The sequence below is a fragment of the Tauraco erythrolophus genome, chromosome Z (genome assembly GCF_009769465.1).
Source record: "Tauraco erythrolophus isolate bTauEry1 chromosome Z, bTauEry1.pri, whole genome shotgun sequence".
Classification (NCBI taxonomy): Eukaryota; Metazoa; Chordata; class Aves; order Musophagiformes; family Musophagidae; genus Tauraco; species Tauraco erythrolophus.
This window is the reverse complement of record NC_141496.1, coordinates 25,462,691-25,489,435: the sequence shown is the minus strand read 5'-3', so window position 1 is coordinate 25,489,435 and position 26,745 is coordinate 25,462,691. Positions and strand designations below refer to the sequence as shown.

Below are 26,745 nucleotides of genomic sequence, written 5' to 3'. Positions count from 1 at the left end.
GCCCCATAAATGTTCAGGTATAAAGTGAATGTTGAATGTATGTCTGCCTTTCTAACTGTAACTGGCAAGAAGATTGAGGGTCTGCACACAGGTGGAAGAAAATAGTATTTTCCTCATACAGCTGTTTAATTTCTAAGAAGCAAAAATGGTGAAAATCTTTCTCTAAAACTTTTTTTATCTGACAGAATTTTTAATTGTTAAGACTAAGAAGGTGGCAATTACATACAATTCAATTTCCTCATAAGCCAATTTGAATTTATCGGTGGCTTCCTATTCACAAGTGAGCTGGAAGAGTAATTTTAAAGCATAGTAATATATATTTTAATTGACCCTTTTTGCTGTTGTAAATATATTTTTCTTGTAAACTGTATTTATGAATAGCAGAATAAGAACTAGAAACATCTATAATATATGTGTGCTCTGACCTATTTTTGTTTTTTTTTTTTTTTCAAGACTATAGAGTATCTGTAATTGGACTGTGAGCAAAATTCTTCTCTCATTTGCAAATCCAGAGTAACAGTAGTGACATTCAGGAAAAACATTTTTAATTATCCAAATTTTACACAATGAGAATTACTTCCAGGCCACTACCCTCACTGATTGTCTCAAACTGTTTAATGAGTGTTTAATTGCGATAATGACCACAAGAATTCCATCATCTTGCAAACAAATAATTTTCTGCTAAGCATGTATATAGGCCTCATTTTCATCTCTGAAAGCCAGGCATTCCGATGCCAATGCACATAAAGATTTCTTTTACAATCCATGACATTCATTCTGTGTAGTGAACTTAAAATTTCCTTTTAAAGTGTCATCAATTTCTCTTCTCTCAGTAATTTTCTATTTCTATACAGTGTCATGCCATGAGAAATGTTGAACAGAGGACTCATTAAGACCTAACTTTCAGAATGCTGATTATATGTTTATTATTACATTGCTATCTACCAAATTTTTATTTATTTACAAAAAAAACTTAGTGCAAACTTGTATTACTAACCCCCCAAGTCAGCTACCTCCGTTTCAGTTAGTACAGCCGGTTTCTTCACGAAGACCACTTAGATATTCAAAAGAAATCTCATGTAACACAATCTCATACAACTCCTCACTAAATGGTGTTACCAGCAGAGCTGTTTAATAGCTTACGTGCAGCTGGACACGAGAGCTAGCACACTACTGAGCACCTGCCCATGAGCCAAAGATCAGTTCCTCATCGCTGGCTTCTGAGCACAGCTGCCACAAGGCTGTGAAGAGGAATTGTGCTCACTTCCCGCATCCAATGTGGAGCAGAAGTTTTCTTGCTTCTCCCTATCCACTTAGGAAAGATAAAGAGGTACTGATAACTTTTACAGGACTTAGGTAGACAGGTTGTGGCAAGATGAATGCAATGAATGGCCCATATAGGAAGGGACTATAGATAGAATTTAAGGAATTCTACTGCTCAGAGGAAGCCTCTTGACTTGCCAGTGAAGCAGCAAGACACATGTGTTCCCATACATGAAGAAGGGGAAATGGTGAGATGGGTATATCACAGAATCACAGAATGTTAGGGACTGGAAGGGACTTCAAAGGATCATCTACTCCAATCCTCCTGCCGGAGCAGGACTACCGAGATCAGATCACACAGGAACGTGTCCAGGCAGGTTTTGAACATCTCCAGAGAAGGAGACGCCACAACCTCTCTGGGCAGCCTGTTCCAGTGTTCTGTTACCCTTACTGGGAAGAAGTTCTTCCTCATGTTTAAGCGGAACCTCCTATGTTCCAGCTTATATCCATTTCCCCTTGTCCTATCATTGGATGCCACTGAGAAGAGCCTGGCTCCATCCTCACGACAGTCACCCTTTACATATTTATAAACATTAATGAGGTCCCCCTCAGTCTCCTCTTCTCCAAGCTAAGGAGACCCAGCTCCCTCAGCCCTTCCTCATAAGGGAGATGCTCCACTCCCTTAACCATCTTTGTGGCTCTGTGCTGGACTCTCTCAAGCAGTTCCTTGTCCTTCTTGAACTGACGGGCCCAGAACTGGACACAATATTCCAGATGTGGCCTCACCAGGGCAGAATAGAGGGGGAGGAGAACCTCTCTCGACCTACTAACCACACTCCTTCTAATAAACCCCAGGATGCCATTGGCCGAGATGGGTGTATATGTGCTTATGCAAATATTCTGCATGTAGGGTAAAGTTTTTAGGTCCATACAAGCTGGCATATTGCTTAATAACTGTCAAGCTTCACTCCTGCCTGATCTTCACTAGAAAACAGAAGGCTTTAATTTTCAAGCAGAACTAAGAGAATGAGTTCCTTCATACAGAGATTTTTTTGTTTGTTTTCAATAATAAAAACTCTATATGAAAGCAAGCCAGATGATTAGCTTATTACTACCAACAACCACACTTCCATCAAGAGGTCTGTAGGATTACTTATTTGACTTAGAAACACTCACTGATGTCTAGGGAAAACTGGCAGATCATTTAGCTCTTTTTTTCCTTTTTTCTCTGTCTGCTAAATTATGCTGATAGCTGTGTATTAAATAGTTTCAAATATCCTGTCCCTCCCTTACTAAGAATTTCTGTAGTTGTCACATGAATACTATACCACCAGGGTGCCATAAAGGGTAGAAGTGCTTATTCAAAGACATGAATACTACTCAGTTGATGAGAAACTTGTACTACTGTGTGAGCCGTACTTCTGCAGTTTGAGAGCTCTGACACCTACATGTATTAAAAGTAGTTAGAAAAGAGAAAATGCTGGGTTATTCTTTTATACAACAGTAGCTTAAGTTACACAGTTTATCAGGCTGCTATTAAAATAAAAAGTATGAATTTTTTGTAAATACAACTTAAACAAATCTTTGACATTACATTTTCATACTTTAACCACTGGTAAAATCGATGGTTTTCTTTCCATAAAATCCTTCTTTTCAAAAACGAGGTCATGTTGTTCAACTGAATACGTTTATGAAGCACTGACAAGAGGTGGGATTTACTTTACTTAGTATTTTCCTATGCTGAAATTTAAAATAAAACCTATAGAGGGAGCTCTGATACCAACCATGTAGTACCCAGTATACATACGAAAGACAAATGAATGCGGCTCTTCAGATAATCATTTTAAAATACAAGAATAAACATGATAAAATTCCCCTCCTTCACATGGAAAGGTAAAGAGAGAAAATTCCATTTAAAATTTTGCTTTTTTTCCAAAACAATTGACAGATGATTTTATTTTACTGCCAAAACGTTGGTTACAACTGAAAAACACCTTCAGGTTCTCCTGAATTCTCCCAGGTGTCCAGCATTCCTAGTTCCATTAAAATCAGTGAAACTCAAGACTACTAAAACTGAACAAAGATTATGGTCTAATTCTGAATGTAACTGAAAAATTTTAGCCACACATTTACAAAATGTTACTATCAACAACATTTAAAAACACGTACTGATGTATTATCTCTGGTTAAAAGAGTAGCTGAGTTATATGATGCACCTTTTTTTAAAAGTACTGTTTTGACAAATTCTATGCTTAACTCTAAGAAAAAGTATCATTTTTATGAACAGTATCTATAGTTCTAAAATATTATGAGCTGAAAGAACTACCCAGATGTATAATGAAGAATGTTTGTCTTCAAAAGCTAAAGGAAAATAAACCTTTGGCAAATTAGAGTGAAAATTAATTCATCAAATTCTGCCTTATGCCTCATACACGTACTTCTCATGAAAAGGACAGTGAATTGGCTTGACAAGCTATGGCAAATCACTGTCCACAAACACCGCCCTGTAGATTGTCTTTTAATTTAGTATGAGAAACACTGTAGTTTAGAAATATATAGCAGCTACAAAGATGATCTGGAAACAAGGCCTACCTCAGGCATTATGGCTCTTCTGCTAGAATGAAAAACGTGACAAATACGGCCGAGGGGACCCACTTAATCCCCTTATGATTATGATCTGATTATGTCTCAGGCGCAACAAACTACTAAGCCTGCCTCGGTTTTTCTACCTTAAATACATCATTTATTTCTTTATCACTCAACCATTCATCTTTGAAGGTAACAAAAGACTTGCTGATTCATTTTGAATGTAAGTAGAAAAGTCATCCAACGACTATGTTTTCCTCTGAACAGAACTTGAGAAAACATTCTTACTTGTGTTCCTTCCATCTGCTGGGGTTATTTTTTTGATGTGTTTCACACAAGCTGCTGACAGTTTCAGTATCATGTGTTGGTTTTTTGTTCTCTACTAATAGGTTGTTAATCCTCTGATATGGCCCAGAAGGCCAACTGCATCCTGGGATTTATCAAGAGAAGCGTGGTCAGCAGGTCAAGAGAGGTGATTCTCCCCCTCTACTCTGCCCTTGTGAGATCCCACCTCGAATACTGGGTCCAGTTCTGGTGTCCCCACCATAAGAGAGACATAGATTTGTTGGAGCGTGTTCAGAGGAGGGCCACAAAGATCATCCAGGGCCTGGAGCACCTCTGCTACAAAGACAGGCTGCAGGAGCTGGGAGTGTTCAGCCTTGAAAAGAGAAGACTTCGGGGGATCTAATAGCTGCCTTCCAATACCCGAAGGGAACTTACAGGAAGGCTGGGGAGGGACTTTTTACAAGAGTGTCCACTGATAGGACAAGGGGAAATGGGTTTAAGTTGAAGGAGAACAGATTTAGATTAGATCTTGGGAAGAAATTCTTCAGTACAAGGGTGGGAAGACTTTTGAATAAATTGCCCAGAGAAGTTGTGGATGCCCCCTCTCTGGAGGTGTTCAAGTCCAGGTTGGACGGAGCCTTGAGTAGCCTGATCTAGTTGAGAGGCGTCCCTGCCCATGACAGGGAGGTTGGATTAGATGATCTCTGAGGTCCCTTCCAGCCTATGCCATTCTATGATTCTATGGTACAACTGCTACACAACATTCCAGTCCAGCCAGGGCTAGTTGTTTCTAGTAGACCCATAAACGGCTGCAATGTTGTTTTTTTTAAATCAGATTGTTGTTTTGAAGCAGTTACAACAGCACTCTCAGTAACAGAAGATATGTGATCACATTAGTTAGACCAGCGTAAATCTCCAATTACTCTGATAAGGCTGATAGAGTCAATCTGGGTATACAGAATCATAGAATGGTTTGGGTTGGAAGGGACCTTAAAGATCATCTAGTTCCAACCTCTCTGCAGGGACATCTTCCACTAGATCAGGGTGCTCAAAGCCTCATCCAATGCAGCTTTGAACACTTCCAGGGATGGGGCATCCACAACTTCTCTGGGAAACCTGTTCCAGTGCCTCAACACCCTCAATGTAAAAAATTTCTTCCTGATATCTCATCAAAATCTACCCTTTTGAAGTTTAAATCCATTACCCCTTATCCTATCACTACACACCCTTGGAAAAAATCTCTCTCCAGCTTTCTTGTAGGCCACCTTCAGGTACTGGAAGGCTGCTGTAAGATCAGCCGGGAGCCTTCTCTTCTCCAGGCTTAACAGCCCCAATTCTCTCAGTCTGTCTTCATAGCAGAGGTGTTCCAGCCCTCGGATCATCTTCTCTGGACTCACTCCAACAGCTCCATGTCCTTCTTACGTTGGGGACTCCAGAACTGAACACAGTACTGTAGGTGGGGTCTCATGAGAGCAGAGTACAGGGAGAGAATCACCTCCCTCACCTGCTGGCCACACTTCTTTTGATGCAGCCCAGGACATGGTTGGCTTTCTGGGCTGTAAGTGCACATTGCTAGCTCATGTTGAGCTTCTCATCCACCAGCACTCCCAAGTCCTTCTCCTCTGGGCTGATCTCAATCCATTCTCTGCCCAGCCTGTACTTGTGCTTGGGATTGCCCCGACCCACGTGCAGGACCTTGCACTTGGCCTTGTTGAACTTCATGAGGTTCTCACAGGCCCACTTCTCCAGCCTGTGAAGGTCCCTTTGGATGTCATCCCTTCCCTCCAGTGTGCTGACCACACCACACAGCTTGGTGTCTTCAGCAAACTTGCTGAGGGTGCACTTAATCCCACTGTCCATGTCTCCAACAAAGATGTTAAATAGCACTGGCCCCAGTACTGACCCCTGAGGAACACCACTCGTCACTGGCCTCCACGTGGACATTGAACTGTTGACTGCAACTCTTCGAGTGCGACCATCCAGCCAATTCCTTATCCACCGAGTGGTCCATCTGTCAAGCCCATGTCTCTCCAATTTAGAGACAAGGATGTCATGCGGGACAGCGTCAAGTACGATAATAGAAGTAGAACAAAAATACAATGCAATGACTCACGTTGTAGAGATATTTCTAACTCCTAAGTTGATGGCAGTTTACACACTTCCATGCTAGAACAATTTACCTACAACTATTAACAGTAGGAAATATCCTTTTCTTATTCATTGAAGAAAATCTCACTGACTGCCACAGATGTTATGTGATAAATCAAGGGCCATGCTTCCTTCTTCTAGAGAGCTCCCCCCTTTCAGAAATACCCTCAAAGGAAAAAATACAGTATCACTTATATTACTGAAGTCGTCGTTTGTTGTTTTTTTTTTTCTTTAATGTTGAAGTCCTAATATTCTTTTGGAAACTCACTATATGAGATAATTACTACAGATGCAGTAACTTTGCCTTTAAAATGAATTAATTAATTATTAATTAATTAATACTGTGGTTCTTCCACATCCCTGACTTCACGTTATCAGGAGAACAAGTACCACACACTGTTTTTAGTAGCTGTGCATGTGCTTAGCAGCGTACCAAGTATTTGCAGGTGCTAGTCAGAAAACATATTTTGAAACGATCAGAATCACAGACTGGAGTTTTCTAGGTTTGTTCCCTCAAAAGTGAATTTTGCCAGCTGAATTAACTCAAGCATGAGCAAGAAGTAAATCACCAGGGGAGTACTCAAACTGTTCCACTACAACTGATTACCATCACTTGGTAAAACTTCTTGGATCTGAGTAATCATCACTAATGTAAGAAATTTTATTCAAGCTCGCCCCCCTTTAGGTGAGACAAGGTGTTCTGGGTGTAAGTGGCACGATTTTGGTGGTGGTGACAGCCACGGGGTCCACAGGGCACTCACGGCAGGACACAGCTGAGCCCATCTGCCAAATGTGTGGCACCTTTTTGAAAACTTATTTTAAAAAAGGGCAGAAAATGCCACTGGGAGAGAGGAGGAAGGAAGGAAACAAGTGAGAAACAAGAGAGGGAACATCAAGGTCAGAGAAAGGAGGAGGAAGTTCTCCATGGCAGAGCAGACATTCCCTGCAGCCTGCAGAGAGGAACACACCAGAGCAGATGGATATTCCTGAAGGAACTGCCACCTGTGGAGAGCCTATATTGGAGCAGATTTTCCTGACAGGACTGCAGCCTATGGAGGAGCCCACGCTAGTGCAGGGGAAAAGTGCGAGGAAGAAGGAGAGGCAAAGTGGAACTGTTGTGGATTGACTGTAATCCCTCATTCCTCACCCTTCTTGCACTGCTCGGGGGGTAGGCAGAGGATTCCGAAGTGAAGTTGAGCGCAGGAAAGGGAGAAGAAAATGTGTTGGTTTAATGTTTGTCTTTTTGCTTCCCATTACCCAAATTGGTAATTATTTTAACTGACAATAAATTAGGTTAATCTTCTGCAAGCCAAGCCTGCTTTGCCTGCAACAGCAGTTGGTATGCAAAGTCCCCATCTTCATTGCCCTCCTACCTTTCTCATTTCTGTTTTCTCCCCAGGTCCTGCTGAGAAGTGAGTGAGCAAGCAGTTGGGTGGAAGTCTGGCTGTTGGCCAAGGCTAAACCGCCACACTAGCTAAACTTCAAATCCCTGACGGGATACTTCTAAGCACTCAGAATTCCAAGTGAAATTGCATGTGTCTTTCATCATGCTTTTGAGCTACTCTAAGATTTAAAAAAAATAAATGCAGGGCTTGACCACCAAACCTTTGCAGAAACTAACTCCAAGCCTCCTTTCCATTGTTCTTTCCCTCAGCTGGCTGTCCCTTGCCCTTACTTTATAGAAATACGTTCGACCTGTGCACTAGCCAAAGATGAGCTGAAGAGGGCCTTTCTCTCTGCACGTTAACAGGTTCCCTGCTCAGAAGAGGTGGTGTCAGGTTAGATGAAAGGAATCTTTGAGCAAGCTCTCAAGTCAGCGTTGCTTAGCTCTAGCCTCAGCCGGATGAAAAATCTCACGGCCTCACTGCCTCCTATTATATGACAAACAGTGCACCCTCAGCAAGTTCGCCGATGACACCAAGCTGTGTGGTGCCGTCGACACGCTGGAAGGGAGGGATGCCATCCAGAGGGACCTCGACAGGCTGGAGAGGTGGGCCCGTGCCAACCTCATGAAGTTCAACCAGGCCAAGTGCAAGGTCCTACATCTGGGTCGTGGCAATCCCAGGCACAAATACAGACTGGGTGGTGAATGGATCGAGAGCAGCCCTGAGGAGAAGGACTTGGGACTGCTGGTGGACGAGAAGCTCAATATGAGCTGGCAATGTGCTCTTGCGGCCCAGAAGGCCAACCGCATCCTGGGCTGCACCAAGAGGAGCGTGGCCAGCAGGTCGAGAGAGGTGATTCTCCCCCTCTACTCTGCCCTCGTGAGACCTCACCTGGAGTACTGCGTCCAGTTCTGGAGCCCCCAACATAAGAAGGACATGGACCAGTTGGAGAGGGTCCAGAGGAGGGCCACGAAGATGATAAGAGGGATGGAGCACCTTTCCTATGAGGACAGGCTGAAAGAGTTGGGGCTGTTCAGCCTGGAGAAGAGAAGGCTCCGGGGTGACCTTATAGCGGTCTTCCAATACCTCAAGGGGGCCTACAGGAAAGATGGGGAGAGGCTGTTCAGGAGGGCCTGTTGTGATAGGACAAGGGGTAATGGTTTTAAAATAGAGGGAGGCAGATTCAGGTTGGATATTAGGAAAAAATTTTTTACCATGAGAGTTGTAGAACACTGGAACAGGTTGCCCAGAGAGGTGGTGGATGCTCCATCCCTGGAGACATTCAAGGCCAGGTTGGACGAGGCCCTGAGCAACCTGATCTAGTTGGAGATATCCCTGTTCCTTGCAGGGGGGTTGGACTAGATGACCTTTGAAAGTCCCTTCCAGCCCTAACCATTCTATGATTCTATGACACTTCTAATAGACAAACCCAAACCATGACACAGACGTTCCAGAAAGGATCTGTGCCAACCAAGAAGGAGGCGGTCAGAGTAGTTGTATATGCAACAATTTTTAAGTTTCCCAAAGAAATTCCTATTCAGCACCCTGCCTTGTCAGCATCTGCAAGTTGTTCTCAAATTAATTTCTCTGATAAGCCAGCAGAGAGAACAGAACAGGTCTGCGCCAGCCAACAAGCTCAAGCCCCGATTACCTCCATATTGCCTCTTAAAACTTGACTGCAGACTCATGCTGCCTATGGATTTCTTCTTTGATTTTAGTTAAGCTTCTAAATTCTTCAAAATCCCTTAATCACATACTACTCATTAATAAATGATTTATAAACTCGATCTTTCAAAAGTCTGCAAAACGTAAATGGTAAGATTCATAGCTACACTCTTGTGTAGTTCCCTTGGATAATATTGGAAACAGAATGTTTGAAAACTATCAAAGCAAGTATCTCATGAGGGATGATCTATGAATTTTTTCTGATCTGTGCGGACAACTAGGGTCAGACTTCCCAGACAGGCTTGAAAATGAATGAAGTGCTTTTGGTATTTGTTGCTGTAGGATCTAGGTCACAACAAACTATTAACATATGGGATTTAGAAGGAACTCTGCTGCAGGCAAATGATGCCATCTGCTGTTGACCATCCACAGGACACTAAACCAGATGACTGCTTTGATTTATGACACTTCTCTTTTCTGTTTTTTTTTTTGTTTTTTTTTTTTTCTGTCTCTGGTACCTACTTTGAATGTAAATTTCAATATAAAAATTTTTCCAAAGGACATTCCATAAACTACTTGTGTGATCTGGATACCTGTTATCTGTTCGTAACTTAGATTTCTGGTTTTCCACATTTCAAAATGAGAAAAACAGAGTAGATATGAAGAGATGGTAAAATGAGAAGTGGTAAGGAACATGTATTTGCATTCTTCAAAAATATGACAAAACACTTTGGTCTAGGAACTATTGAAACTGAGGGGAAAATGTTCTGTAGGCTTCACTGCAATTTGCGTAAGAGCTATAGTACATTAACAATTACTGAAAAGATCCAGTCTCATAATCCGTTTTTAAATTCTTTTAGTCAAACAATGTGACTGCTGCAATTTTAAACTGAAAGGAAAACAGTCCACCAAGCAGGTAATTACTAGGGTGCTCAGAATAAGGTAATATTTGGGATTCTGGATGTGCTTTGAATAGGTCATTCTTATGCCCTGGAGTACTTTAGGTTTTTAAAAACAAATATCCAAATACTTCCATACAGAAGTATTCCAAGTGAAAAAGAAATTGTGGTATAGTGTCAGTAGAAGTATCTTGCACAGGCCCAACAGACATTTCACAGATCATATCTGTATGAGTAGTTAAGTTAAAAATCATAGCTGAGAGACTGTGAGAAAACTTCAATGTGTCAAAAAAAAAAAAAAAGGAGAGAAAAAAGAAATAGATTAGCTTCCTGAAATTTTTAAATTCATATATGGTGAAAGAAATTTTTTAAACCATCTGTTGATGAAATGTGTTCAGGAAGCAGTATTTTAGCATAAAGAACTTTGCATTTTTTTCACGTCAGTTTTGAATCCTGCTCTAGTCTACCACTTGACTTTGTGAACTGGTCTTACTTTTTTAGCCTCTTTGAAATGCCCATTTCTGCTTGGGAAGCAAGGATACCTCCACAAAGTCTTCCTTGGACATCCAGCACCCTGTATTAGCAGCTGCATGGTCATAGTACTCATTTCCGCCTCTTGAATGATGTAAAATGAATAGCAAGCCTGTACACACACTACTTTGGGTAGGTCTGCAGTTAAATTAAATGCCCATACTTTGGAATGTCCATGACTTTAGGGCCCTGGTGCTCTTCAGCCTGCATGAAGGTACGGCTTCCTCAGCACACAGCCTCACATTGCTCAGCCTATGTACAATGTTACAGTTGCAGTTGTCATACTGTCCCAAAGTATCAATCTCTGTTTTGTCGGTGGTGGTGTTTTTTGGAAAGGGGAGTAAATGCATATGGATGGACAGCTCTGCTTCACCGCAATAACAGCTCCAGAACTTACGGAAATAATCTGAGGCTGCTGTAGGAACAAGGCACTTTTAAACATTTTGCCACTTAACCATTTGCCATGCTGACAAGTTTACTAACAGCCCATTTGCAATGATCTGTCTTGCCATGATGGGCAGATACTTCTTTTCTTCTGCAACGGGAAAGCAGTTTATTCAACAACTTCAAGCACGTAATTTAATATAATATGACAGTATCTGAATTCTTATGCCAAATTCCTGTGCTGACAGGAAATGTTCACCCAGAAAGTATTCATATGAAAGATAAGAACATCAAGGTAAAAAAATGGAACATACGAGAGAAAAGGAAGACCTACATGGATAATTGTTCATGTACCAATAGTTGAGTTTATTACGTCTCTTAGAGTTAAAAATTATGCAGAAAATCTAAACGTAGATCTGCACATGTATCCAGCAAAGAAGAAATTGTATTCAATAATAGGCAGCACTTCAGTATATGTTTAATTTTAAAACATGAATTTAAACATTATTTAATTGATAGTACTGGAAGGATTCCTGATTAAGGAATACTTAATTTAATGCTTTGTTCAGATGAGACTTTAATGCCCAGATAATGGTTTCAAATATGTAATTGTTATGAAACAGAACTATAAAGGAATTAGAAAAACTAGAACAGATTTTACACAGCTTATAGTAGATTTGGATTTGGCTGGAATTTTCACTGTGTAAGCCTGACAGATCTGAGATCCCCCTTGGTAGGAGACTGATCTTGCAAGTTACTGATGATGCTGTTGAGAGCAGTTATACTTTACGGTTTGGTACTCCCCATCTTACTAGAGCAAACCTCTATACACCAAAGTTCACGATAAATATGAAGTCTTTTCTTAGACAACTCTGCAGGAAGTCTAGCACTTGAAGGGGCATGACAGGACATTGGTCATGAGAAGGATCTCCTCTTAATTGCATGGTCCCGTCCAGCTAACTTATCAACTGCACTGGCTGATTTTGGTGAGGGGTACAGAATTAAATTTGTTTTTCCTAATGTCATGGTTTGATGTGGAGGGGGGGTGGTTCTGGTGGCAGGAGAGGGGTTTTGCTCCCTGCGACCTCCCCGATTTTGGAACCGGGTTAGGCTTAGTTCTGGCCACCAGATCAGACTGCCATCCCCCTCGGGGTTGAGCCAATAGGGCGCCTCTGCGAATTGCCCTATTTAAGTCAGGACAAGGGAACCGGAAAAGGTGCTTCGCCCAGGATCGAGCAGAGAAGGGAGGAGGGCACTGCCCCCGCTCCCTGGCTCCCGGCCGGGCAGCTGCCTGCGTCAGGCCGGCGCCGCCCACGGAGAATGTCGGCGGCGGAGCCAGCTGAGGAACTCGGGGGCACCCCACTCCCGGGGTGCCCACTGGGCTGAGTTCACCTGGAGAGGACTGAGATCTGAGAGAAACAGCCGCATCAACAGCAGGTCAGTGAGGATGGAGCGGGAGGAGGTGTGCCGGAGCCGAGTTTCCCCTGCGGCTGATGGTGAGATGGCAGGCGGCCCCCCTGCAACCAGGACAGCCTCGGTGGAGCAGAGACCCACTCGCAACCCATGGGGAGAAGATGCCTGAGCCTGAGGATGGTCGTGTTGGGGTGCACGGCAAGGCAGAGAGGCATCTGGAGTCTGCGTGACGACCCACGCTGGAGCGAGTGGCTACAGCTCCCTAAGTACCCGAGACTGTGGTAAAGCCCACACCGGAGCAATCTCTGGGGAAGGATTGTTTCCAGTGGGCTGGACTCACACTGGAGAAGTTTGTGGATTTTTCCTCGTGGGTAGGGGATCCATTGGAGCAGGGGAAAAGGGTGTAAGGACTCCTCCTCCTTTAAGAAAGAAGCAGCAGTAACAGCACGGAATGAACTGACCTGCACCCCCCCAGTCCCTGCCCCCTGTGCTGCTGGGGGGACGAGGTAGAGCTGGGAGGAAAAGGAAAGGGGGGGGGGGGAAGGTGTCGGTTTTAAGATCTGGTTTTGTTTCTTTCTGTCCTCTCGAGTAATCGTTTTTTTGTTTCCCTTTGTCCTTCTAAGTAATCATTAATAAACTCTTTTGCTTTGAGAAAGCCCTGTCTGTTTTGCCCAGGACCATGGTTGGTGGGTGCTCCCTCTGTTCTTCTCTCAACCCTCAGTCCCTTTGGTTTTTTTTTCTCCTCTCTACTTTACTGGAGAAGGAGAGACTGTGTGAGTTTTAGTTGCTGGATCAGCCTAAAACCACGACACCTAACTACAGAAAAGTGTTTCAGAATGTTGAGTACTACTGAGAATTAATAAAAATATTTCTGTTAACAGGAAAATTTCAATCCAAAACTTAAAAAAAGAGTTAAGACATTAGAAGCAAAATCCCAGTATACATAGCATTCTAAAAGTTCATGTTCAAGTCTATTTCTAATGCCCAACTTCATTATTTCATGTTCTCACCTCTCTGAGGATATATGAACATATTGCTAAAAGAGTCTGAATTTGTTAAGAACTTCAGTGAGAAACAGAAGTAATCTTCTGAAAACAATATAACCAAAGCTATATAGAACCAAGGTAAGCAGAGTGTCTAACATTAAAAATTGCTGCCATGTAGGATTTCTTAATCAAACGGTATTTAAGAAAATGATTAGAAAAGAAGCACTTAAAACTCCTGACTAAATTCTCAGCTTTGCCCTCAGCTGTGTTTCTGCAGAAATAGAGAGAAGAAAATTAGTGAAATATGCTGGTGAGGCAGATCTCAAAGCAGTAGGATTAAATGGCACATAAAAGCACTCTTCTTGGCTGTCTTCATCATAGATCAGGGCAACTGCAATTTTTAATCGCATCTGTGAAGCTAAGCATGAAGCTTCAGTATACTTTTTTCAACAAATGTGATTTTTGCAAAATTTTGCCAAGAAAGAAATTTTCAGAGTCCTGAAATGAAAAAAATATTTTGTATTGGTCTAACATTAATTTTGAACACATGTGGTATCCGTAATTTTTATGGGCATAGGGTCATTAGCATGACATGAAAGAGTCATAATCAGCCACACAAGTAAATCTTTAAATCCCTTTTAAAATTTAGTTTTAAATCCCTTTTAAAGCACTATTTACATATATTAAGTTAGTATCCCTCAGGCTTTTGCTCAAGAAGAACTTATTGACTGATTCCACTTGAGACATGCCAAGATACATATAGGAGCTGCTATGTACTGTTACGTGTTAGGACCTAAAGTTCCAGCAAATTGACATTTAAAATCAATTTCTTAAGAAAGAATTTAGGAAAACAATATGATAAAAATGTAATCTTCACATGCCTTATTAAGGAAACACTACAGCAATAATTAAATAGAGTATTTCAATATTATGCCTCCCCTTGAAAGATTGAAATATGATGTAAAAGCATTAAATAATATACACAATACTTTTCAGAGATAATAAGTACTGACACATCTATTTATTGAGTGATTCACCTAGAACATCAGTCAGAAGTTGAATGAAAGATTTTCAATACTCTTCCCAAAACATAAAAAAAATATTCAAAACATTCCTCCTTCTTGTTAATCACGCTTATTACAGTAATACCAGAGATCTAAAGGTACATGGATTCCAGTGGGCTTGCTCTAAGTACATTCAGGTCTCTGCCCTGGAGAGTTTCCAAATAATTAATATGACAGCAGCAAATTTGATATTAATTTCATTACTGTTTGGAGATGGGCTATGAGGGAAAAAATGCAGGAAATAGAAATGCTGAAGAGAAGGGATAACAAGGGAGAAGAGGGTATGAGAAAATTTGGAGTGAAGCAAAGGTTACAGCACCTGTCAAGAAAGAGTCACCACTTAAGTTTTTTTGGCTTTTCAATCTACCCACGTTTCCTGCTTCTATAGATGTACCTAACCGCTGGATCCTCTGGCTGATTACTCCCTAAGAAAATTGCTTTCATAGAAGAAGTCTGAAAATCTCTTTATGTCCAATAGCGATAGCAGATATTCTGAAGGAAGGACAAAATGGGGCAAGAGAAGGGCATGAAGGTAGAGAATGCTTGCAGAAGCTCTTAATTGTCTGAACGATTGTCTGTCAGCTCTGATGCTGCAGCATTTCTAAAGACACTGCCAATGCAATTCAAGTCCCCAGATCTGTCTGTCTACATACATTGTTCTCCTTCACTTCAATTTCTGATGTAAAAGGTTTGTACAGCTCAGAAAAGGAGTGTAAACCAGAGTGGTTATTTCAACCATCGCTACAGATAAATAGGCTTACTGATGGCTGGAATACTCCATTATTCCTGAGTTAGATTTAGAGGAACAAACTCCCTGGAATCCAAACGTAGCAGAATGCTGTTCATGGATAGCAGAGAAGAGCATTCCAGTGAAGGACTTAAAATACAGCAACATCTTACTTTTTGGTATCCTCTTCCAGGCTGATGTTTGGGACCCAGAATGGAGTGTCAAGTGCAGAAGGCATGTCGAAATGGAAGCCAAACCAGCCTAAACCTGCAGCCTACTCCAACTCTAGACCAAGGTACTGTGTAGATGAATTTTCAGTTCACCAGGCTGAAGACACGGAATGCTAAAGAATACTTAGCGTTTATGTAAGTCTTGAATCTCTGCTCCCCTCCATCTTTGTGTTTTATCTGCTTAAATGACAGAAAAAGTCTTGAGAGCAAGGACTAGAATACGAGATCTCCTTACCACCAAGGAAGTTCCGTAACAGTCCTCAGTGTTTACCTGCACTGGCACCGCTTGGAACACAAGTAGAGCTCAGACCTCTACACCATTTTGCTCCCTCATGCACAATACTCTGCCCAGTCAGACGATGGCAATGTGCCCCCTCCTTCCCCACAGGTACCTCATAGCTTCAGGTCATGTCACAGAGAAAAAGCTAGGTTGCTCTATGCCTGCCTGGGAGAATATGGCTATTTGTGGTAATTCTTGAGCACGGGGCAGAGTTCCTGGCTGCTGGGCTGGGACACAGCTTCTCTGCTGTTACAAGACCGTTCAGGTAAGCAGCAGGCTTACCTGTCTGTCTTACCCAGCATCTGCAGTCCTTGAGTGTCTCAGCAGTGGCAGTGCTGCACGGGGAGGTGCTATGAATGTGCTAATTGAGTGTGAGATGGACGAAAGGGGCAAATAAGTGACTGACAAAGATGATATCTGTCCTACTCTTAGCTCCCATTTTCCCCTGACTGTAGTCACGGCATTTTTCTGAGATGTACGTGCAAGTGGTCTAGAAATTAAGTTGACTCACATTCAGCTTTGGTTCAAAAGAAAGTGGCAGGTGCCACTGTGTTTTGTGAAGAGTCCAGAAATTGTCAGTGTGTGTTAGGCACTGAAGATGCTCTGACAGCCCCTATGAGACTAAGCTCACCAGAGCTTGCACAAGCAAGAATGCCTCACTTCTTCCTGCTGGTTAGGTTTACATTAATTAAGCAAGGTGCTAAGCTCTTCCACTTTGTCAAAACTAAGTTACACTGTGTCACTGCAGATGTAGAACTTCCAGGCTTTTCAGAATTGCTGTTTCGGACATAGAGAAGGAAAGGCTAAATTCGATTTTAGGTATGTTTGCCCTTTACTAAATCTGGCCTCCAGTTATGAAAGACAGATCTATAAAGGGAGATATTAATATCTTGTATCTTCAAGTCCCAACTGCCTATTAGAGCACAGTTCCAAAGACAAAAATACAGAAGAAAAGTGAGTCTGTAGAGGTTAGCTATTTTGAGAACTCTAGCTTTAGTAAGCAACCTTGTTTTCTCCTCTATTATTTGTTTTCTGAATTCACCTATTAGAACTTTAGGTATCTGACTTAAATTTCTTTTTCAACTTGTAACTTAAATTGAGTAAACAGATTTTATACTCAGCAACAGAAATCACCTTAACTTAGTTCCACACAAAATGGTCTTAGCTTTCCATTGTCCCTTTCCATCATTTTAGATGCACATGGCTTATATAATTAGAGAAATTTTTGCAAAGTAATCTAGTGAGAACAACGTACGTGCATCTTACCCTCTTGAGAAAGCAGCAAGCTATGGTATACTTGCTGTGCTATCATGTGCTAGTTTGTCTACAAAAAATGTATTTACAAGATATCCACATCTGAGCTTACCCCAAAACACTCCCATGTAGATCAACTCCCATTAGTCAAAAATGGGATCTGAGTCACTGGAACAGGTGCAGTCTCTGATACACAGTAGTAAGTCTGGAGTCACTTTATGACTGAGAAATAAGTGAAGATATTCCAAACAAAGTGGAACAAATACAGTAAGAATTTGCCCCTAGAATTTGACGGGCTCAAAATCACAAGAAAATTGTAAGCATTTAAGAAAGTTACAGTAAATGTTTACAGACACTGAATGTAAATGTTCATGGAAAATGAGACTTTATACGATAATGCTCAGTAATGAATGTGCTCCAGATCCTGGAAGCTCTTTTTTGAAGGGAAACAAAGATACCTTTGACTCTTCTCATTTCTCATTTGGGACAGTCCCAGTTAAGTCACAGCACAACTTGCTGAGTAAGCTATTATTCAATGATTGTTAAGAATTGTGAGATCTGGCCTGCCAGATTGGAACAACTTACTGAGATGATTTTAGTATACGCCTGTGAGTGCAAATAGGAAGTTCTCAGTTTCCAACACTTTTCAGAAGCAGAGAATCTCATCTTTTTCTACTTATCTAATAGGATTTTTAAGGTCACATATTTAAGGTCTTAAAACGCCGCTTCATTGGTATCTAGCTTGGCCAGAGTCCTAGTTTGTCGCTTTATCTGCTGGCTTTACCTTGGTTTTGATTCATGATCATAAGAATTCTTTTCTGTTGAGCTAAGTGTTGCTATGTTTTGTTTCTGCTCAGCTATATTGCCTGCCAGCAGTGCTTTATTTAACATCTAAAGTTAAACAGTTAAAATGGTTTCCGTTATGTCTGTCTTAATGTAGCTTTCATTAAGTTTCAAGCCTGAAGTCTCCTTCTCTCTTAATTTGTAAAATATTTTCAAGCAGTCTTTTATGTTTGCTAGTGTGCTTTAGAAAGCAGGTAATAATTTTAAAGTGTCATAAATTGGGGAAAATTCAGATGGTTTAATAAAAATTTGGCCACAATTGGGTGTCAATAGAACATTTTAATGCAACCTTAGGAACTGATCTAATATTAATTAGGTCTGAAAAACTACCCTTCATTGCTTATCGAAAACATCAGAAATCTACTGTAGATTGCAAAGGAAAACAAAAGTAGAAATTACCTAAAACTACATACTTACAGCAACACCACAGTTGCACAACATTTTTGTGCACTGCAATAAAGACAGGAATGCAATCAGGATGTGATTTTTAGGTCTACTTCCTTAACTTTTCTTGAACTCAGGGCAAGTTACATTAACAACTATTTTATAAAAGTAACAGGTGCACCTCAATGTCAAATAAGGAAATTTTATCTTGGAATTTTCCCAATTAGAAGATTTGCAGCAACTTTTGCCACAGGCCGGAAGGAACATCTAGAACTAATTTAGTCCAACTCTCCTGCTCAAAGCAGTGTCAGCTAGAGTAGGTTATTAAGGACTATGTCCAACTGAGGTCCAGGCATCTCCAAGGATGGAGACTTCACAATCTCTAGGGGCACCTGTTCCAATATTCTACCAACTTCGCAGTCAAAAAGAGATTTTAAAAATGTTTAAATCAAATTTTCTGTATTTCAATTTGCGCCTGCTGTCCTGTTGCTGGGCATCACTGAGAAAAGTCTGTCTGTGTCTTCTTTACACTATCCCATCAAATATTTTTCATACACTTTGATAAGATCCCCTTCCAAGTTGTCTCTTCTCCAAGCTAAACAATCCCACATATATCACTCTCTCCTTTGTATGTCAGATGTTACATGCTCTTCATCATCTTCAGGGCCATTGATCAGACCAGCTCAGTAACGTTGTTTTCTCTTTTCTGTTAGGGAACCCACAGCTGGACACAGTACTCCAGATAAGGCTTCAACAGTGTTGAGGAGAAGGGAAAGATTAACTCCCTCAATCTGCTTGCAATACTTCCTGAGGTAACACAGGAGGCTGTTGGCCCTCTTTGCCACAAGGGCAGTACTGGATCATGTGTGACCTGATGTTCACCAGAACCTCCCAAGTACTTTTCCGCAAAGCTGCTTTCCAGGTGGTTGGCCCCCAGCCTGTATTAATGTATGGGTTTACTCCTCCTTAGATTCAGGACTTTGCAACATCAGTCTGAACAACAGAGGACAACCACCTTCAAAGCTATATTCACACGCATGTGTATTGCTGTGCACCCCTGAGCTCCCCACACACTTTTATTTCAGGAAAAAAAAAGCCGCTGTCAAAATATATATCAGACTGTCACAGAGATACTGCCAGTTCTGCTTTCAGTGTGCCAAGCACACACAGAAGTACTTTCATTATGTAAGCATATCAAGTGGCTTGAGAATATGAAAGGGACATTTACAAAAGTGCATACACAGTCTTGCAGACCTGTACATTAAAATACAGTTCTATCTTTCCATTTACATCCCAGACTTAGTGTACTTCACCTATAAAGGTGGCTCTCTACTTGCTGACTTCTAAAATATCCCCAGTCTTTATCATCCCATAAAGCAGACCTCCTTCCAAAACAGAGACTTGCACTTTTTTTCCCCATCTTCGTATTGCTGCAAGTGTTTTTTCTTTCTTTTCTTTTGGAAAAAAAAATCATGCTGACTCATTTTCTTGCTGCTTTACTTTCTCCAGTTTTGACCATGACATCTGATACTGCAAGGATGCACAAAGTAATTAATTTGAGATATTTAATTTCTGATAAATTGATACAGCAGAAAATGTAATGAAAAGACCAAACCTTACTCACTTCCTTCATTAAAAATCACTAAGAATTTCTAGTGAGAGTGTGGTGAGCAGGAACTGACCTGAAGTCCTGAGAAAACCAACACCGAAAGATGAGTTTACTCATTGCATTTCTAAATGACCATCAACTAGAACTAGGATATTTCAATTTAAATTTTTTTTTATTTCTAATCTTCATTCCCTGAAAGTCATAATACTGTTGGTAAACTCAGGCATGCATCTGCTCTTTGACAAAACTTTACCTATTTCTACAAGAAAAATAAGTTAAGCGAGCAAGTTAAGTAGGAGACGTAATAGCTATGAAGCCCTATGAAGTTGAAGATTGAATTTGAAGTTTCCTTTCTCGATAATCTTTTTTTTTTGTAAATTGATTTGTAACATTTTAAAACACAACACAGTGTAAAGATGTCATTATTCACCCTCAGCATTTTCTGAGTAAAGGACCTTCATATTTAGACAATCCTAAAATCTTCTATGACAACTCATATTTGTCAGATACAAATTGTTCAGAGGCAGCCTTTGGCTCAGGAAACCCCTAAACTAACAACTGCTGGCCAGTGAAAAGTATATAAGGGAAGGCATCACTTTATGCACAGCCTGTTTTTATATGCTTTTTTACAAAATCTCTTCTACTGACATCTGTTAGCTTTGTGCTAGATGGCGTGATATGGTCTAATCTAGTGCAGACTTCGTAAGGTTTTATGTTTCCTTGCTACTTCCTTATCTTTGTCATCATGTCCTTTGGTTTTCTTTCTCTCAGCTTTTAAAACATAATGTGGCTTTCACCTCCTCCATTTCCCTAGTTGAATCTCCTTTTGATGGTGTATCAGTGCATACTTTTTTTTCTGTACCTACAACTGCAGCCTTCTCTTCTTGTTCACATTACACCACCATTACTCTGATGTCCATCTAATATTCCAGAACTGATACACCCATGATCAAAGCTTTTTCCCCCTCATGACTTCTATCCTGTTCAGTTCCTAATGCATTACCTCCACCTCAGCATTTCTTTCTCTTCTGACAATTCCCAAATTTTCTTCCACAGCTGCCTTTCTCAGCGCTAGTGGATCTATTCCTTTTTCTTTCCTTGCAAGTCTTTGCACCTTTCCTCTTTGTTGTCTTCCTCAGTCTTTTAGAACAGATGAGTTAGAAAGGGAAATAGGTGCCTCTTCCAGCTGCCTGTACCGTATGCATTTAAGAGTCTCACATCCTGACGTATTGAAACAAGAAGCATAAAATGAAGCTGTCTGCTAATTTTCCAAGAAAGATTAATGAACTTAATGTTGTCCTAGACAGTTATGTCAACTTCTTGAAAGAAAATCAGAGTGCCCTGCAACAGCTTATGTCACTTGGAGACTAACTGAACATTACTGACAACCTTAACTAATACAATGCTGCTATGTAATTACATTTTATAGTCTAGTAACATAATCAGCTAATTGCTATTATTCTCTCTGGGTGGGAAACCAATAGGAATCCTTTAACAAGCTTTGTAAGATGGAATTGGTGGTGCTACCCAAAGTTCACACAGTGCAGTGCTGTGCGTTTTGAACACTAGGAGTGGACTAAATGAGCCTTTGTCCCATGCACTGACTACCAGTGGTTTCTGAGCAATACACTACCCTCCTGACTATTTAATACTGAGGATAATTTAATACATTCCTGTCCCTAAGTATTTTTCTTCCTGATATTTTTTCTTCCTACCAAATTAGGTTCCCATTCCAGACTCTATGCCTTATGCACTACATTGCACTTCCTGCAGAATTAAAGACTGAACCCCTGAGACTATTTACTACTTCTTTTATTTTTTTTTCTACGCTGAATCCTTGTGCACTTTCATCTCCCATCCTTCCTCACAGATACACCGAACAAGTTAAGTTGGCTTATATAGCTTTCCTCAGCTCTAGGAGGGTGGGGATGTGAAGCACATCTTGTAAAACGTCTGTCAAACCAAACAAGTAATTTCCAGAGAGTTTCTAACACCTACCAGTTGTTATGGATATCACATTGTTATCACAGTTATTTAAAACAGTTTTAGATTAGCTAAATGTCAATCTCGCAGCAACTGCACAACCTTCAGGACATCTTTCTGTATATGACAGATTCCCAACTGGGAAATGATTGCTTAAAAAAAATCCATACTTCTAAATGAGCACGTATTGATGGCTTCCTTTATTGGGGGGTGGGGGGTGTGGAAGTCCAAGCTGGGTTCTGCTATTCAGATGTATTATTTTGGTTCTGCTATTAGTCTCTCTTTTGAGTCAGAAAGTGCATGAGATCAATTTCACTACTGTGTTGAGGCAGTGTACACTGGTGAAAAAGAACTGTATCTTTTGGTTGTTTGGTCCTTTTTTAAAAAAAATTCTGAGAGACTTTAGTAACTTAAAGCACATATTTTGTTCAAGGAACAAATCAGAGGTTGCAATACCAACTTAAGAATCTTTGCACAAACGCACATCTGAAAATGTTGACAGTTCTACTAAAATGACCAATCAGTGCCACAAACGTCTGTTAGTTTGTTTAGTGTGGCCTTCCCTTACATACTAAACCTATGACAGATTTCTCACATATATTAAAGTAATGCAAGAACTTCAACGGGATTAGGTAGAGCTGCAAAAGAGAAAGCTTTTTTTCCAGTGGCACAAAATGGTTTATGGTGGATAAGGCAGGTGCAGAAAATTCTGACACAGTGTAGTCAAAGAGACATGGCTTGGGAGGTACACGTGCTAGTACAAATGCCCCTGCCACCATCCTGTGAAGAACACACAAACAATTAAGACTTTGTGTAAGCAGCATGAATTCCTGTTTCTTAAGACACAGATAGGTATCGTGGTTTTTCTTGTACTGAGGCATAGTCTCGAGTATGCGGTGATACATTCCGTCACCATGGAAAGGAACGTATATAATGTAATACCAAAGCATAAACGAAAACATTATATGCTGGCAAAGCTTCAATCCTCATTTCAACACAGATAAGGATTTAAAAACATGCAGAATGTAAATACAACTTTTCACCATAGTATTTGTGTTTCCCCCCTCTTTTCCACCTAATTATTTTTTCACCTAATTTTGTTCAGTCTCTAGTTGAACTGAGCTAGTTGTCTCTAACTGTCCAATTAAGTATATCAGTGAAGGACTGGGCAGAAAGCTATTGCTATTTGACCCCTGAAAGGCATGGCTTCTGCCTTGATCTTTTTAAGTTGTCTAGTGATATGGAGTAGAATCCTGTTCATCTTACATAAAAGCAGCCAGTGAAATCAGCAGGATACCATCTTGGTAAGGGGACCAGGATTTGACCCAAAATTGCACTATCATAAGGATGCCAGCATTCTGTAGAAATTTGTGATCACGCATGACTATGGCTAAAATATAAACCGGAGTTAATGCTTTTGCTGAAAGGTTCTGTAATGTAGTATTTAGCAAAGATGTGCATATAAGTACAGCTTTAATTAAACGTAAGTAGACTCCTACCCAGAGATTGCTGCTAGTTTTTGATGAGCCTGATAGGCCATCTCACATCCTTGGGTTCGAGTTTTGTGCATTTCCGCATGCAGAGATGGACAGGTGACTGAGACATCCCCAATGGAAATGACCAGCTCCCGGTATAGAGCCACCTGGGTATTGAACTCCTGGACAAGCTGAAAAACAAAGAGGATTTACTTACACAAGATGTTTAACTACGCTGATGAAAATAAGTTTTTTAAAAATATGCCCAATCCAGGGCTTGTTCCTGCTGCTCCCAATTTCGTGGCATACAGGATCAAGCGTCCAAGATTTAGTAAATGACTAGGGCCTCCGCGACAGCTGCCTCTTCTGTGAGCTATAAATGTTCATTTGCAGGAATGTAGTGGTTTTGCTTTTAATCTCCAAAAGTGTTTGAGTTATTAGTCTTAAATATTAAGCAGACAAAAACCCAGCTGTTTTACTAGTAGCACGAGGTTATTTTTTGCTATCATAAAAGACAAAAATATCTCCAGAAATTATTGCCTTTGCTCCTCCTGCTTCCTGATTAACAGCACATTTAGGGATTGGAATGTGGCATTTGCTTTTACACTGGTGATTTTGCTAATTTATTTTGTAATGATTTCTGTTCTGTCACTGGCCTCTAACCCAGATTTCAGACTTAAAATTGATCTGAAGTTATTGGCTTCAGATCCAGAAGATCAGAAGACATACCAGATAGGCACTTTCCAGTTAGGATTCTAGAAAGCACTTTTTCCAATCTGTGTGTGGGAAAAACAGACAAAGTAAACAAACACTTCAGCCTTTACAGAAATCTAATATCCAGCAGATACACACAGATGCTATTGGATAAACGGGTAACTTATACAGTGATGGAAAGATCATTATTGTTTACTTCCACTGATCACATACATGGGATTATATTTTAAGGAAATGAAGCATTCACTGTCTTCTGAAAGCAAGCACATCAGACTGTTTGCTGCACATGGTGGCGGGGGTGGAAGGCAGGGAGCAACAGAACAGAGCATTTACTTATCTGTGTTTTGCTAATTTGACCTCAATTTCCAAACTACATAAAAACAGACAAGAGTAACTGCTCGTAATTCTGCAGCTGTCATTACTACCCGAAATTTATCATATCCCAATACACACGCATGCTAAAAAACTGGATTCTACCAGACCTATCAAATTTTTAAGTCAAGTGCCCAAATTCTCACACTCAGAAAATAAATGAGTCGCTTCTCCTGCAGTATCACATTCTGACTCTTCATGCATCCCATTGTAATAACTCTGTATAACTGAGAACTAGTACCAGGACCTGGTTTTTGGCCGTGCTTTCTTAAATGTCATCGTAGCAGCAGCAGCAAATAGGTTTCTCTGCTTCTGAAGCAGCATTCTAGTTCATCTGCACCCTCCCACCCCTAAACCTCAAACGAAATCAAAAGCACACACCAAACAAAGCCCCAGGCACAATATTTGCTAAATTTGGCTTCAGGTCTCTCATTCTGTAGCTTAAGACAATGCATGAAACCAATGGAGACAAAAAAAAAAATACTATGTTGTGTCATAGCGCAATTACTCTGCATTAAGAAAAAGAGAAAAGTGTCTCATTCTGCAACTGGTAACTGATTGTGCCAGACACATTTTGCGTTCTCACCTGGCACCCCCTGTCTAAACAGCGGACACATTCAGCCACCTTAACATTGCCAAGGAAAACAAAAACACACTGATGTTGCAGCCCCAAGACAGAACAAGAAAAAAATAATTGGTTTTTTTCTCCTGAATCATACTTCATCTGGACAACTCATCTGTAAATCACATTTTATTTCTAATCAGTGAATTCTACAAAGCTAGCACTTCTGTCTAACTAACCACATTATGCTGCCAGGAATGGGAAAAAAGGCAGGAGGACACAGTAAGATCCACTTGTTGGGTGTATTTATAGAGCTACAGTGACAGCTTTTGTTCCTCAGTGCACTGGGAGTAGCTCCCGATTTTGAAGTTATCAGAGTGGTTATCTGCCAGCACAATTTGCAGTATTAGAGGAAAAAAACTGCCAGCACAACAGAAGTAGCAGGTACATTTCCAATGCCACTGGACAGAGCTCTAGCAAAATCCAGCTTTTTCAACTAAAGCAGCAACAACTACATTTGTTTTCTACTTCTGTCATTGGTTAAGAGGATCAATTTTGGGGCCCAATGTCCAGCTGACTGTAGCTCAAGGAGCCAGATATGTGGTGTATGGTGCTGATTTGGAGGGAAGTGTCAGGATTCAAGCATTTAGAACATGAATGGAGAAATATGTCATGCCATAACGTGACAGTCCAAAAATAACATGGATGCAGGTGCTTGATCTGAGATTTTACAATTGCAACCAGCTACCCTGGGGAGGCTGGAAACAGGCACCACGTACGTCAGGGACGGAATTTCAGGGCCTTAAATTCTAAGTCCTGTTTTAGAAGCATTTGAGGGCAAGAGCGTGGTTGCTGCATAAGACAGCAAGCAGAGCGTGCGGCGATGCAGGGGAGCCAACTATTTACTCAGGCTCCAGGGAGTGCAAGTCTGGGGACAGATTTGGCCAAATCTAGCAAAAAGCGACTCCGGCTGCTTGGCAGTGCCACGAAGGAGGCGTGCGGTGGGGCGAGGGCTCCCGCTCCTGCAGGACCAGGCGCCCGGCTCCGGTCCCTGCCCTGACTGTCCCGCAGCACCCAGCCGGCTCCCCGCAGGTCTCGTTCTCCCTCCTCTCTCCCGCCTTGGAACCGCTACGAGTTGGGCTACAGGGCAGCAGCCCCGACGGGGACTGCAGTTTTAAAAATAGTGCAGCTGCACGTGATGGGAATAGGCAAGCTGGCGGCAGGAGCGGCACCGCCGCCAGCGACGAGAACGCTCGGAAAAGGCAAAAACTAAGGCAAGCCCACTTGTGGTACCCACCATCTTGCAGTCATCCAGAGCTCTCTGGGTCTGGCAGGCGCTCTCGGAGCCGCTGCCCCGGCGGTCACTGTCGCGGCCGTGCGGCGAGGTCTTGCTGCCCTGGAAGATGGAGGCGGCGGAGCGGGGGCGCTTCCTGCGCCCGCTCGGTGCAGAGCTCATGCACACGCATCCGCCGCGCGGAGCCGCCCGCCGCGCGGGGCCCCGCGGGCGCGGGCAGCGCCTTCCCCCGCCGCTCCCGCCGCCGCCGCCGCCGCCCCGAGGAGGGGTGCGGGCCCGCGCCGCTCGTCGCCTCGGCGCGGCCGGGACCGCGCCGCTCACGGCAGCGAGCGCGGCTGCTGTGGGTGATAGCCCGGCGCCTGCGGGAGAGCCCCGGGAGCGCCCTGCAGCATCGCCTCCGCTACCGCGG

General features: G+C 41.7%; 1 protein-coding gene across 1 annotated transcript in view; it reads right to left on the bottom strand.

Moving 5' to 3' along the window:
- RGS7BP (regulator of G protein signaling 7 binding protein) overlaps positions 1-26,498 on the bottom strand; it is a 41,166-nt gene extending 14,668 nt beyond the window's left edge. The window contains exons 1-2 of the mRNA XM_086629728.1: positions 26,340-26,498; positions 23,419-23,585 (exon numbers count right to left, since the gene is read on the bottom strand). Coding sequence (XP_086485854.1) covers positions 23,419-23,585; positions 26,340-26,498 — 326 coding nt within the window. The remainder of the gene's footprint in view (positions 1-23,418; positions 23,586-26,339) is intronic.
- Between the last annotated feature and the right edge of the window lie 247 nt (positions 26,499-26,745).